The sequence below is a fragment of the Bos grunniens genome, chromosome 21 (assembly GCF_055505025.1).
Source record: "Bos grunniens cultivar Pamir isolate PY7600 chromosome 21, Bosgru_T2T1.0, whole genome shotgun sequence".
In the NCBI taxonomy this organism is placed as follows: Eukaryota; Metazoa; Chordata; class Mammalia; order Artiodactyla; family Bovidae; genus Bos; species Bos grunniens.
This window is the reverse complement of record NC_141185.1, coordinates 1,366,251-1,378,610: the sequence shown is the minus strand read 5'-3', so window position 1 is coordinate 1,378,610 and position 12,360 is coordinate 1,366,251. Positions and strand designations below refer to the sequence as shown.

Here is a 12,360-nt window from a genome sequence, read left to right as displayed (position 1 = left end):
AGACAAGCCCCCACCCGACCCCTCCCTGGGCCCGCTGAGCACAACCTTTTCCAACAGCTGCCCCTCCCCCCACCCCCCAGGCCTCCAAGTTGACGGCAATCCCTTCGCGAAAGAAAGACTTGGGCTACCTTCCTGGCGTTGGTGTGTATTTGGGGGAGGAGGACATTTTTGTTCTTCCTCCAGAGTCAGAGTTTTAGCCTGGTTGGGAGGGGTGGGGTATAGACACTTCATCTGGGTCAGAGGTACAAGCAGCTGAGCACCCAGGGCAGCGTCCGCAGCTGTCCCTTCCTCTTGGGTCTGAAAGAGAAGGACCAGGGACACTTGCTCCTTCGGGAGAGGATGCAAACCTCTGAGCCTCTGCCCTCGACACCCCCACCCTCCCACCCCAGCGAGCTGCCCCAGCGCTGAATGTCCACCCCCAGGCCCCTGTCTGCAGGGGCCAGGGGGGAGGCCTGACCGGTCTGGGCTGCTGGGGCGCCTGACAAGCACTCACCCCCCCCAAACCCTCCCCTTGGGCCCTCTCTGGGACCATCCCCCCCACCCCCACCCACCATTCTCCCAGGAGGGCTTTCCTCTGCACCCGCCCCCCCATCCTGGGCTGGCAATGCCAAGGAGAAGGCAGGGAAGCCCTGGTGGCCTCGAGGCGGGCACTGGGGGCCCGGGAGGGCGCCCTCTCCTGGGTCCTCTGGTGACTCGCAGCCGCCCTCGCCATCAGAAGACAGACAGTGTCTTGGCCAGGAGTGTCTCTGTGGTGGTCAAGCCTCCTCGGCCTGGTCTGTGTCCACGCGGTGAGCCCCACAGCCATGCCCTGCAGCATAGCTGGGAGCTGGCCCTACGGCTGGAGCCTCTGCGGGCAGGCCCAGTGCCCTCCTCTGGCCTCCGGAGGGTAAGCAGAGCCCCTCTCCTCTAGAACACCTCCTGCCCACTGCCCCCCAAGCTGAATGTTGCTGCCCTGGCTGAGGCTGGGGCCGCTCAGGAGCCCCCGAGGCAGATGTTGGCCACAAAAACTGCTGCACCAGCCTCCGGGGAGGGTGGCCACCTGCCCCTCCTAGAGCTCAGGGTCCTGATGCCCTGTCACCTCTGCAGCTGCCGGCCCTCGGGCAGGACTCGGGGGCCCGAGGCCTGGGCTGCCTGGTTTCCGCAGCAGCTGCAGGGCGGGGCCTCAAGGCAGCTCCCGGGCCAGATGGCCGCCTGGCTGGCCGTGTCCAGTGACGTTCGGCCCCCACCGTTGCGACAGCCTCCTGCCATCCCTGTGCCTCAGGCCTCGCCAGCCACAGCGGGGACACACAGGCCAGGCCTGCTGGCTGCCGGTGCCCTCTCAGGTGGCCTGGTGTGGCCCCTCCCGGGCCCGAAGGAGGATGTGACTCCAGGAAGACTGGAGACCTTCGGACCAGGAAAACGCAGGGGCCTCTCCCCCTGTCCCCTCCCCTGAGTGATGTCCCTCCTCCCTTAGCCACTCCTACCCAGCACACCCCCAGCCTCTCGCTGGCCGCATCGCCTGCTGCTACGTGGACCCCCTCCGTGCCCTACGACCTCCGTCTGGGCCCCAAGGAGCCCTTTGTCCCACCAGCCAGGCAGGGCAGGCCAGGACACTCTGCCCACCCCAGGGCCTTCTCCCCCGGCCTGGCTGGGGAGCTGTGTGCCTGGGCTGGGCAGGTGGGCACGTCAGAGCACTCAGGATCAGGATGGGGCACCTGTGGGCATTGGACAGACACCTCCACCCTGCTTTCACTCAAGAGACACGACTACACCCCCTGCCTTGTGCCAGGCCAAGTCTCAGCAGCAAGGATCCGGTGGAGAGCGCTGGGTGGCAGGGTCACGTGACACGGGAGCTCCTTGGAGAAGGCGAAGGCCCCAAGAGGAGATCGTGGGACTGGGGACACCTGAGTGGGAGTGATCAAGAAGGCCCACTCCCAGGGGGTGCTGCTGGAGCAGAGACAGGACTGGGGAGGAGCCAGGAAGGGCTCTTGGGGAGACTTGTGTGGAACCTGAGGACTCACGAAAGGCCCCAGGGTCTTGCCGTGTGCTGGGCCCTCCAGTTAATCTCCCCCGTTTGCAGATGAGAATATTAAGGTCTGGAGAGGTTAAGGGTCATGCCCAAGGTTGGAAGGGGGTAGAGGCAGGGCTCTGAGCAAGACTCCGAGAGGCAGTCCCCTCTGGGTTCACTCTGACCTGACTTGAAATCAGCTGCCCAAGCTGGGGTGGGGGCGGGGCGTGGAAGTGAAGGAAGGGGCTGACCTCCTCAGGAAGGGGTCCCCAGAGTGCCTGGGCCTTGGGAGCCAGGGCAGTCTTGCTGGCTCTGAGCACAGTGCAAGTCCAGGGTACCAAGCCAAAGACCGCTGAATTTAGGAAATAAAAATGCAAGCTGCCTGGTGAAATCTGAATTTCAGATAAACAAGTAATAGATTTTAGTATAAGAATGTGTCTTTCCTTCCCCCGGACTTTAAGTCCTAACTGTGGTGGGCCCCAGGGCCTCTGGTCACTCTTCAGGCCCCCAGCCCACCAGAGTTTAAATAGGACCCCTGGAGCCCCACCCCTACCCTCATCTCACAGCCAGGAACCCCCCCGCCCAGGGGTCCTGGCCTCCCAAGAGCATGGCTGGGGGGCTCCCCACCGCGTCTTGCTGCCTCTTTGCCCTTGTGTACCTGGCTGGCGGGGGTCCTGCCTTTGTAATCCAGCACCCCCGACACCACCCCTGCTTCTAGTCAAGGCCTCCTTTCTACTGCGCTGAACCCCACCCCTGCCCACCCTCTATCTCCCGGGGTTCTGGGCTGTGCAGGTGAGAATGCAGGAGACGCTGCCGGACTTGGATCCTGGTTCAACAACTGACTGCCTGCTGTGTGGCCCTGGCGCCTTCCGAACCAAAACCAGTGTGATAATCAGAGTGCCTCACTAAACCAACAGGGCGGCTGGGATAGCTGAGCAGCGGTCCACAGCGCCTCCATCCTGCTCTGTAAAGGCAGCTGGGAAAAGACTGCCAGCCAACAGTCACCCCCGCCCCGGGGGTCCCAGCCTCTCCAAGCTCATTGCTCTGTTTTTCTCAGGCTCCTTCCTTAACCCAGGACCTAGGTGTCCCTCACACCTTCACGTGGCCTTGCGCCTGAAAGGCCAGCTCAACCCCTTCAAGGCGTCACCTCTCCCTGAGCACTCCCCCGTCCCCCCTCCCAGCCCCCGGCCGGGCTCTGGGCTTTGGGTGCAGTTCCCTCTCTCTCCATCACCGCGATAGTCCCCTCACCCCATCATGCCTTCTGGGACCGGCACGGTCCCCAAGGCTCAGAGCTCCGTGCACCTGGCTCCCATCAGAGGCTGCGCTGGGTCTGCTGAGAGGATGAGAGTGCCCAGTTTTGGAATACCAAGGCTGAGAACCCGCCCAAGCGTCTGGAAAAGGGGCCCAGCTAAATTAAATTCAGTACGAGGCTTTCAACGAAAGGGGGTGTCATCTTCTGAATATATACGACTCCCCCCGCCCCCTCCTCCATCCCAGGGCGGGCACCCCCCGAGGTGGCGGCGCGTCCCGGCTGCGCCTTCGGGAGACTGGCGCTGGCGCCGGCTGGGAGAGGAGCTGGTCCTCGGAAGGGGTCTCTTAACAGACGGGCGCAGTTGGGACCCCATGGGGGGGACCTCGAGGATGAAGCGGCAAGTATCGCGAGAGAGCCCCCTCCCCCGCCGCGTCCCGCGTCCCCTCCCACCCCAGCGCCCCAGATGGCGGCGCGCGGGGCCCGGCCGGGCGGGGCGGACAGGGAAGGGGCGGCGTGGGTGACCTCAGCGGTTCCGCCGCTCCGGGAAGTCGCCTCGGCCCGCCCCCTCCAGCCCCCGCCCCGAGTTTCGCTCTCTCCGGGGCGGGGCAAGCGGCGAGTGCTGCCGGGCCAGCCAAGTTGGAGCGCGCCCCGCCCGGCGCCCTCCCCGTCCCCGCGCCCTCCCCGCCGGGGCGCGCTGCCCGCAGCTCCGCACGCGCCGGGGCGGCACCGGGGAGGGCGCGCGGCGCGGGAAGCGGCCGGAGAGGAGCTCGGGGTGGCGGAGGTGAGCGCGGGGGGCGGGCGCCGGGCATTGCCCGCCCCGCCTGCCGGCCCGCTCCCCGCGGTCGCGCTGCCTTAAATGGGGCCCCGCGGCGGCGGCGGCGGCAGCATCTGGCGGGCCGAGCGGCAGCTGGAGGCGGCGCGGAGGCGCGGACCAGGGGCGGCGGCGGCGGCGCGGCGACTCGGGCGTCGGGGGACGCGGCCGGCGGCCGCCCCAGAGTGAAGTTCAGGGGCGCCCGCGCGGGGAGGGGCGCCCGGGGCGCAGACGCGCGCAGGTTCGCGCGGCTCCGGCCCCCTCCGCTGGCGCCCCGGGACCCGCCCCCGCGGCGGAGCAGCTCCTGTTTACTTTCGATCGAGTTTTTCCTGCTCGGGGCAGGTGCCCAGGGCTGCTCCGGGCGGGCAGTCGCGCGCGGCGCCCCGCGCCCCTCTCCCCGCGCTGCCCGCACTCGGGAAGGGCTGGTCGGGCGCCTGGGGGGCGAGTGGCGGCCGCGGCGTCTCCAGGCGCGCTCACGGGCGTCCCGTTTGTGCCCAGGTGATGACCGCGGCGGCATGGAGTTCCCGGAGCACGGCGGGCGGCTGCTGGGCCGCCTGAGGCAGCAGCGCGAGCTGGGCTTCCTGTGCGACTGCACCGTGCTCGTGGGCGACGCGCGCTTCCCGGCCCACCGCGCTGTGCTGGCCGCGTGCAGCGTCTACTTCCATCTCTTCTACAGGGACCAGCCCTCGGGCAGCCGCGACACGGTGCGGCTCAACGGCGACATCGTTACGGCTCCTGCCTTCGGCCGTCTGCTGGACTTCATGTATGAGGGCCGCTTGGACCTGCGCAGCCTGCCGGTCGAGGACGTCCTGGCCGCCGCCAGCTACCTGCACATGTACGACATCGTCAAGGTCTGCAAGAACAGGCTCCGCGAGAAGGAGCGCGCGCTGCCCCCGGAGACGCCCGCCCCTGGGGCAGAGCCACCGGTTCGGCCTCCGGGCCCTCTGTCTGCCTGGGCCCCCGCGCCCTGTCCAGCCTCTCTGAAGGCCAGGCTCCCTCCCGCTGGGCCAAAGGCCACCCGCCCTCCGCCCGCGCCGGGACCTCTCCCCTGGCAGACGCCTGGAGAATCAGACGGGGCCCTGGACCTGTCGCTGAAGCCCGGCCCGAGGCGGCCGCCCGTCCGCCCACCCTGCGCCCTTCAGACCGCCCCCTGCCGCCAGAAGCAGCCCGGGGCCCAGCCAGTGGTGAAGGAGGAGCCAGACTCGGAGTCCGAGCGGGAGGACGGCAGCAGCAGCCCTCGGAGCGCCCACAGCCCCCTGCGGCCCCCCGGTGTTCCTGCGGCGGAGCCCCTGGTCGGGGGCTTGGGGCCGCTGCCGGTCGGCGGGGTGGGCAGCGGGGCGCCGGGGCCCGAGGCGGAGCGGGGGGAGCTGCAGGCCGCGTTGCGGCCGAGCGGGCGCCTCTGCCTCTGCCCGCTGTGCGGCAAGCTGTTCCCCGGCGCCCACGTGCTGCAGCCGCACCTCAGCGCCCACTTCCGCGAGCGGGACGGCGGCCGCGCGCGGCTCTCACCCGACGGGGCGGCACCCACGTGCCCGCTCTGCAGGAAGACCTTCTCTTGCACGTACACGCTGAAGAGGCACGAGCGCACGCACTCGGGCGAGAAGCCCTACACGTGTGTGCAGTGCGGCAAGAGTTTCCAGTATTCGCACAACCTGAGCCGCCACGCCGTGGTGCACACACGCGAGAAGCCGCACGCTTGCCGCTGGTGCGAGCGCCGCTTCACGCAGTCGGGGGACCTCTACCGCCACGTCCGCAAGTTCCACTGTGGCCTGGTCAAGTCCCTGCTGGTGTGAGGGCCGCGGAGGGGCCGCCGGAGGGGTCGAGGGAGCGTGAGGGCCGCCGGAGGGGCCGAGGGGGTGTGAGGGCCGCGGAGGGGCCGAGGGACATGACGCCCGGAGCTCAGCAGGAGAAGCCCCCAGGGCTGGGCCGGCCCAGCAGAAGGAACCCTGCTGCCCTGGGAAAATGGCCCCAGACTTGGACAGCCCTCCTCCAGACTTGGCCCTCCGTGCCAGCTCACTCTTGTCCCTGGACCGGCCCTGACCAGACACTGAACTCCGTCCAGTCTGTGAGCTCCTCTCTCCAGCCTGTCCCAAGGAGTGTCCGAAGGGCCCAAAGGGCCCAGCCTCCCCAGCGAGAGGAGGCCAGCTGACCCTCCTCCCAGGCTTTCCTGACCACCCCACGGGCAGGCTTGGGGGCACCCTGTGAGCCTGGCACTGCGCTTGGTGAAGGATGCCCACTCACAGATGCTGTCAGTGTGAGTCCCAACGGGAGCTCGGACGGAACAGACCACTCCTGACGGGTGGCAGTGGGAACCCCTGCGGGGCGCCCCTGGGCACAGTGAGCGCCAGCAGGGCCCTCAGGGCACAGCTGGTGTCCCAGGGGTGCGGCCCCAGCAGGAACCCGGATGGCAGCAGCAGAACCAGCTGGGGGCAGAGGGCTGCAGAGTTGCGGGCGCTGGGGAGGGAGGCAGGTCCTCCGGAGCTCTGATCCTGCCCACACCGCAACGCAGGGCGGAGAGTGGGGTTTGGAAACATTTCTCTAGATACAGGAGCTTCTGGAGGTTGCCAGATGTTGGTGTGTGGGTGCTGGGCCCTGCCACTCCCCTGCCTGAGCACAGGGACCAGTGTGCCTCCTGGCCTCCCCAGGGGGGTGCCGAGGGGGGCTGGGAATGCAGCCCCCCGCCTGGAGTATTCCTGGTCAGTGGTAGGCCTGACCCTGAAAGTCATCTCTCCACCTGATCGTGGTCTCCCTGGAGCTACTGGTCATTGCCAGAGTGCTGTAGGGGGACCAAAGGCTGCAGTTTGGATCAGAGCCGGGTGGGCAGAGTTTTCTTTCCCTACGGGGAGTGGGGGGCGTCTGGGTGAAAGCAGGCATTGCTCGGGGCAGGGTCGGGGGAAGGCATGTGGCCTCCAGGCAGCGGCCACAGGACCCCACACACCGCTTGCAGAGGCTGATGCTCCTAAAACACAGAAGGCTGCTGATTTTGTGCTTGGTGGAGGCACTCCGCCTCGTCTGCCTGCTCCCTGGGCAGGTCTCGCTGCTGGGTCCCAGTGGGTGGGCAGAGGTGGGGCCGCCCCAGGTTCTGGGGGTCTTGAAGGCGGCAGAGCCGCCCAGACTCCTGGTTTCCCCAGAGCGTGGGCTCTTTCTGCTGTGACCGGAAGTGGTGCTGAGGTCCGAGTTCAAGTTTTAAATTATTGCTCGGCTCCTGACAACACTTGATGTCGTATTTATTCGTTTGCCTGATCTGGAGTGAGAAGTCTGTTGGCTTTTGCAGCAGGTGGGCAGGCGGGGGCCATCCCCCAGCAGGCCCTCAGCCCTCCTGGTGTGTGGGCAAGCTGGCCTGTGGACCAGAGAGAGAACCGGGGGAAGGGGACCCTGCTTCTGAGTGTCCTGGCTCCCGGCCCTGCACCTCTCGAAGGGCTGGTGGGACCGCACGCATGGGTAACGTGCTCCATGATCGGATTTCCATGTGTGAGTGTGTGTGTGTGAGTGTGTGTGCGGTGTGAGACAGAGAGTCTGCCTGTGTGGGCATCTGTGTCCAGCAAAGGCGGGGCCCGAGCCGGACCAGCATCCGAGCCCCCGCCCCAGCGGGCAGTGGGGAGATGAAGCCTCAGCCTTGGTTTTCCCCACGGGGTTTCCACTGGGGAAGAAATTTATTTTCCTGGGGCAGGAAGCCAGCCTGTCCTGAGTTATCAACACTGGATTCATTGTCTTCTGCAAACAGTTACTGTGAAGTTGATGTACAGAGAAGTGGTCAGTTTTATGTTTAACAACTGACACAGTTCAGATAAAATATATATATATATACATACACACACACACATGTATTTAAGACACTAACCGTGTGGGATTGTGTCACGGAGGCGTGTGTAGAGAGACCTTACTGGGGGTGCCTGCTGTGTGGGGCCCTCCTAGATGGCCCAGCCTCCTGCCCCTCGGGCGCCGCTGCCCCTGGGTGGGGGGGGGAGTCCTCCGTGTGCCCAGAGGACAGTCGTTGGCGCTCAGCGGGAGGACTTCTGGCATGTGCCCGCCTGCTGTGACGGTCTCCTCCCCGTGCACGTCGTCGTCTCAGTGGTAATAAAGCCCACCCCAGGTGGAGATGGCCGTGGTTGTTCCTGGGGACACCAGTGCAAGTGGGAGTCGGAAGTGCCGCTGGTCTTCGGGAGGACCCGGGTGTGCAGTGGGCACTCTGGGAGCCCTGTCCTGGGTGCCACCTGCCGCGTCTCCTGGGCGCAGGGGGCTGCAGCATGCTGTGTACCGGTGATGGACCCTCTTTCCCCAGATTGTGACCTCGCCCCCACCCCGAATCCTGGGGAGCAGGCTGCAGGCTGGGACCTGGTGAGGCGGCTCGTGGCCTCACCTGGTGCAGGCTGCCTCCTGAGGCCCTCAGCCCTCTGGGTCTGGGTCTCGGCCCCTGCTCCAGAGGCGGTCCCCATCTGCCCCCCCTCACCCTGTGCCTCTCCCCTCCCTCCACACCCTGTTTGTACACCCCTGCCTCCCCCTGGGCGGGACCGACCCTCACGAGGCGAGCAAGGCTGGGCGGGGGTCTTGCGCCCGCCACCCCCACCTCCACCCTGTGGCACCCAGTTGATCTCGGGACGGCTGAGTGGGACCGGGTCGGGCGAGTCAGGCTGGACAGGCTTGACCGCTGGGGTTTCTAGGACCCCTGAGCCAGCTCCAGCTGATGGCAGGGCTGATGGGCAGTCTGCATGGGCATTCCAGCCCCCTCCCCACACAGGGGCCTGAAACTGGCTTCCCTGAGCCCCATCGCCGGGCCTGGGGCACACAGCCTGATGTGTGTCCCTGGCCGTAACACCCAGCAGGAAGAGCTGAGACGGACCCTGGAGGGGGTGGGTCCGGGGGCCTCGCTTGCTGAGAGGACCCCAGAGGCTGGCCGGGTGAACTGGTGCCGGGAGGACTGGGTCCTGGGCCTTTGAGGCCTTCCCAGCCCGGACCCTGAGTGCACGCGTCCTTGCTTCTGGGAGGTGGCACCTGCACCTCCCCTGCCCAGCCCAGCCTGCTTCTCAAGGAGCCTTCCTCCTGGACTGGAGCCACTGTCCTGCAGGGAGGCCCTGCCCTGTTCCCAGCTGGGCCCGTGACTCAGCCCAGGCCTTCTCAGAACCCAGAGGAGGCTGTTGCTGTGCCAACCCGGGCAGGGCAAGAGGGCAGTCAGAAGGTACCTGGAGGGGGATGTTGACCAGGATGGGCTTCCGGGACCCCTCCTGCCAGCCCGGTTCTGCCCAGCTGAGCTCACACTCTGCCCCCGTGCCCATCATTGAAGCTGCTGCCCCCATGCCTGGGGGGAGCATCTAGCCTAAAGCACATGAAGGGAGGGGCCTGGCTGGCCTGCAGTCGCAGAGCCAGTGGGTGGCAAACCCAGGCGCTCCTACAAACCTCAGCTGATGCTGCCCTGCTGGTGCTGGGCGCTGCCCCTCCCCCTTGGCGCAGTGGCACTAGAGGCAGTGTTAAGGGCAGGACTCTGGGCCAAGAGACGTCCGCACGACCACCAGCGGGGCGGGCTCTCAGGACCCTCCAGGAGCGCATGGCACAGGTGCCCCAGGCCGCAGGCCGCCCTGCAGAGGTGGCAGTGTGAGGGGCCGTGTGTGAGTGGGTGCAGATGTGTGGTGCCCAGGGTACCCCAGGGAAGCTGCCAGCTTTGAGGCAGGGAGCGCCCAGGACAGGTCCAGCCAGCCTCGGGCCCCCCTCCCCAGCTTCCTCTGCCCCCCGCCCCGGGCTCAGCTATCTCCCTGCCCCGGGCCTCGCCGCTCCCAGCACTCGTTCCCGCTGGTGAGTGAGGTCCACCTTCAGATCCTCAGGACAGATGCACAGGCTTCTGGCCCACCGGCTCCATCCCAGCCTGGGTGGGTGGGCTGTCCAGCCTCTGCCGGGTCCCCTGGCCCGACACTGCTCACGCTTTTCCACAGCCCCGAGCCCGCCCGGCCACCGTCACTGGCATCGTCACAGTGCCTCCCCTCCACGCCCCCTGCTCCGCATCCAAGATCACCTCCACCCACCCTTAGGCAGGGCCCCACAGGACCCCCCATCGAGCCCAGTTTCCAAGCTGAGGGCCTGGTGCTGAGCAGCCACAAGCCGAGGAGGGGCGGAGACGGTGCAGCCCCCCCAGCGGCATGGCTGTCTGTGCCCCTCCTGTGCTGCCCCCGGCCCATCGCCTCCCCCCACCTGCTCAGAAGAACAGATGTCTGCGCCCTCCCCACCCGGCCCGGCCACCTGGCCTCCCAGCACCTGCCCCCAGGTCCCGTCCTCTCCTGCCTCTGAGCCCTCGCGGGGGAACAGGCACCGTGGCAGACAGCTGCTGAGGGGAGCCTGGGCACGGCCAGCGGGCATGCCAGCGGCACTGCAGCTGACGATGCCAACAGGGAGGAAGGCGCAGGGCTTGGCCCCGGGGCTCCCCAGAGCAGGGGAGCGCGTCCCCAGGGTGCTGGCCGTGGCGCGGGGTGTGGGGCCTGCCGGCACTTGGAGGAGCGTCACTTTCGGGTCCCAGGCCTCCTGGGCCACCATGCCCCCGGCCTGCCTCCTCCCTCCTGCAGCCGCCCCTACCCAGCCCTGGGGGGCTGTGGAGGGTGGGAGGTGGTGGGCAAACCCCAGCAGCCGCGGAGGAGTCCAGGGATGGCTGGTTGGAGGGCCAGGACCCGGCGGGGACAGTTCAGAGAGGAAACCCACTGCTCTGACTCGATGTCCAGGCTGCCCGGCCCCAGCTCCAGCTGGGCCAGCAGGTAGCCCCGTAGAGAAGTCTGGCTCTGGGGCAACCAGAGCTCACCTCCCTGAGCTGGGATTCAAATGGGTTCATTTTCACCAGTTGGGACAGAAATCTGTGTGCAGAGAAAGCCCATTTCCTTGCCTTCTTCAGCAGACAGGTGGGGCCTCAAAAACTAGGTTCTGGAGCCAATTCCAGTGTGAGCGCGTGTGCCCATGCGCACGCATGCATGAACGTGCGTTGTGCGGGTGTGCACGTGTGTGCACGTGTGTGTGCACGTGTGTGTGCGTGCGTGTGTGTCTTGGGGGGAAGGTGTTCCCACCCCTCCAACAAGCAGTGCTCCAGTACCAGCTGGGTGGTACAACTCAATCCCATTCTGACACTGTCTACCCAGACAAAGCTCAGACCCACGTTTAAGGGCTCAGTCCCACGAGACAGTCCTGCCCCCAATTCTGATGCTAGTCCCAAGCCCGGGTTGTCCCCTGTACCGCTAACACTTGGGTTATGGAGCAGAGGCTCCCCTGACCCCAGGAAAACAGTTTATTACATCCTTGGCTTATAAAGAAAAAGGATATAATTCAGGATCAGCCAGAGGGTTCCTGGGGCGAGCTGTAGGAGCAGGTATGAGCTTCCAAGCCCCCTCTGGTTGAACTACTCGCCCTGAACCTCCATGGGCTGACCAGCCGGGACGCCCCGAACCCCGTCCTGTGGGGGCTTCCTGGAGGCTTTGTGCCTGGGTGCATTGATTAGGTCACTGACCGTGGGTGATCAAGTCCGTCGCTGGCTCCCCGCCCCCGAGAGGTCAGGGGGCGGGGCTGCCACGCCTGGTGGTCCTCCCGGCAGCTGTCCCCACCCTCAGGGGCCTCCAGTCACCTCCTTCACAGGAAACAGGTGACAGCTTGATGGGTTTCTTCACGCAGGAAACGCTGAGGGTTTCGGGGGCTCTGTGCCAGAGACAGGAACGAAGACCAAGTATGTATGTGTGTTTTTTTGGTTGTGCCTGCCATGTGGCTTGTGAGATCTCAGTTCCCTGACCAGGGACTGAACTCGGGCTCCGGGCAGTGAGACCACAGTCCTAGCCCCTGGACTGCCTGGGATTCCCTGTATTTCTCACTGTGAATCGTGAACCGCAGCCTGGCGTCTGTCTCTACTGGTACTGCTGGTTGGCTGGCACTGCCCTCACACAGCACCGCGGGGGCCTGGACCACGGGCATCGCCGCTCACCCCTGGAGCCTGGGACCCCGGATCCAGGAGCACAGGCCCGGCTCCCCATGAGGCCTGTCTCCGTGGGGTGCAGATGCCATGTCCTCACGTGGGGGCCCCTCTGTGCCTGTCTCTGTCCTCACCTCCTCTTAGAGGGTCTCCAGTCAGACTGGACGAGGGCCCACCCTGGGACCCCAGTTTACGCTCATCACCTCTTCAGAGACGCCACCTCCAGAAGCAGTGACGCTTGAGCTCTGGGGTCAGGGTCTGCACGATCTGAATTTGGGGGCACAGTCCAGCCCATACCTTTGGTGTTTCAGAAGGGCATGCAGGCTGGCAGACCCTGGCCTAGGAGCAGGGAGGCTCAGACCCCAGCCTGGCCCTGTCTGGATCCA

At 66.4% G+C, this 12,360-nt stretch overlaps 1 protein-coding gene and 1 long non-coding RNA gene across 2 annotated transcripts; one reads left to right on the top strand and one right to left on the bottom strand.

Moving 5' to 3' along the window:
* Positions 1-129: 129 nt before the first annotated feature.
* Positions 130-1,409, bottom strand: LOC147348859 (uncharacterized). Its single transcript, XR_015150221.1, has 2 exons — positions 1,079-1,409; positions 130-297 (listed from the first exon to the last, which is right to left on the bottom strand). It is a non-coding gene; the product is annotated as an uncharacterized LOC147348859 (long non-coding RNA).
* A 2,438-nt stretch (positions 1,410-3,847) lies between these two features.
* ZBTB42 (zinc finger and BTB domain containing 42) lies at positions 3,848-8,145 on the top strand. Its single transcript, XM_086365053.1, has 2 exons — positions 3,848-4,020; positions 4,549-8,145. Exon 2 carries the CDS (start codon positions 4,566-4,568, stop codon positions 5,838-5,840), a length of 1,275 nt encoding a protein of 424 aa, XP_086221179.1. The 5' UTR covers positions 3,848-4,020; positions 4,549-4,565; the 3' UTR covers positions 5,841-8,145.
* The last annotated feature ends 4,215 nt before the right edge of the window (positions 8,146-12,360 follow it).

Bases quoted from the DNA above. Each gene is read 5' to 3' on its own strand.
- ZBTB42 (XM_086365053.1), top strand. From the start codon at position 4,566: ATGGAGTTCCCGGAGCACGGCGGGCGGCTGCTGGGCCGCCTGAGGCAG.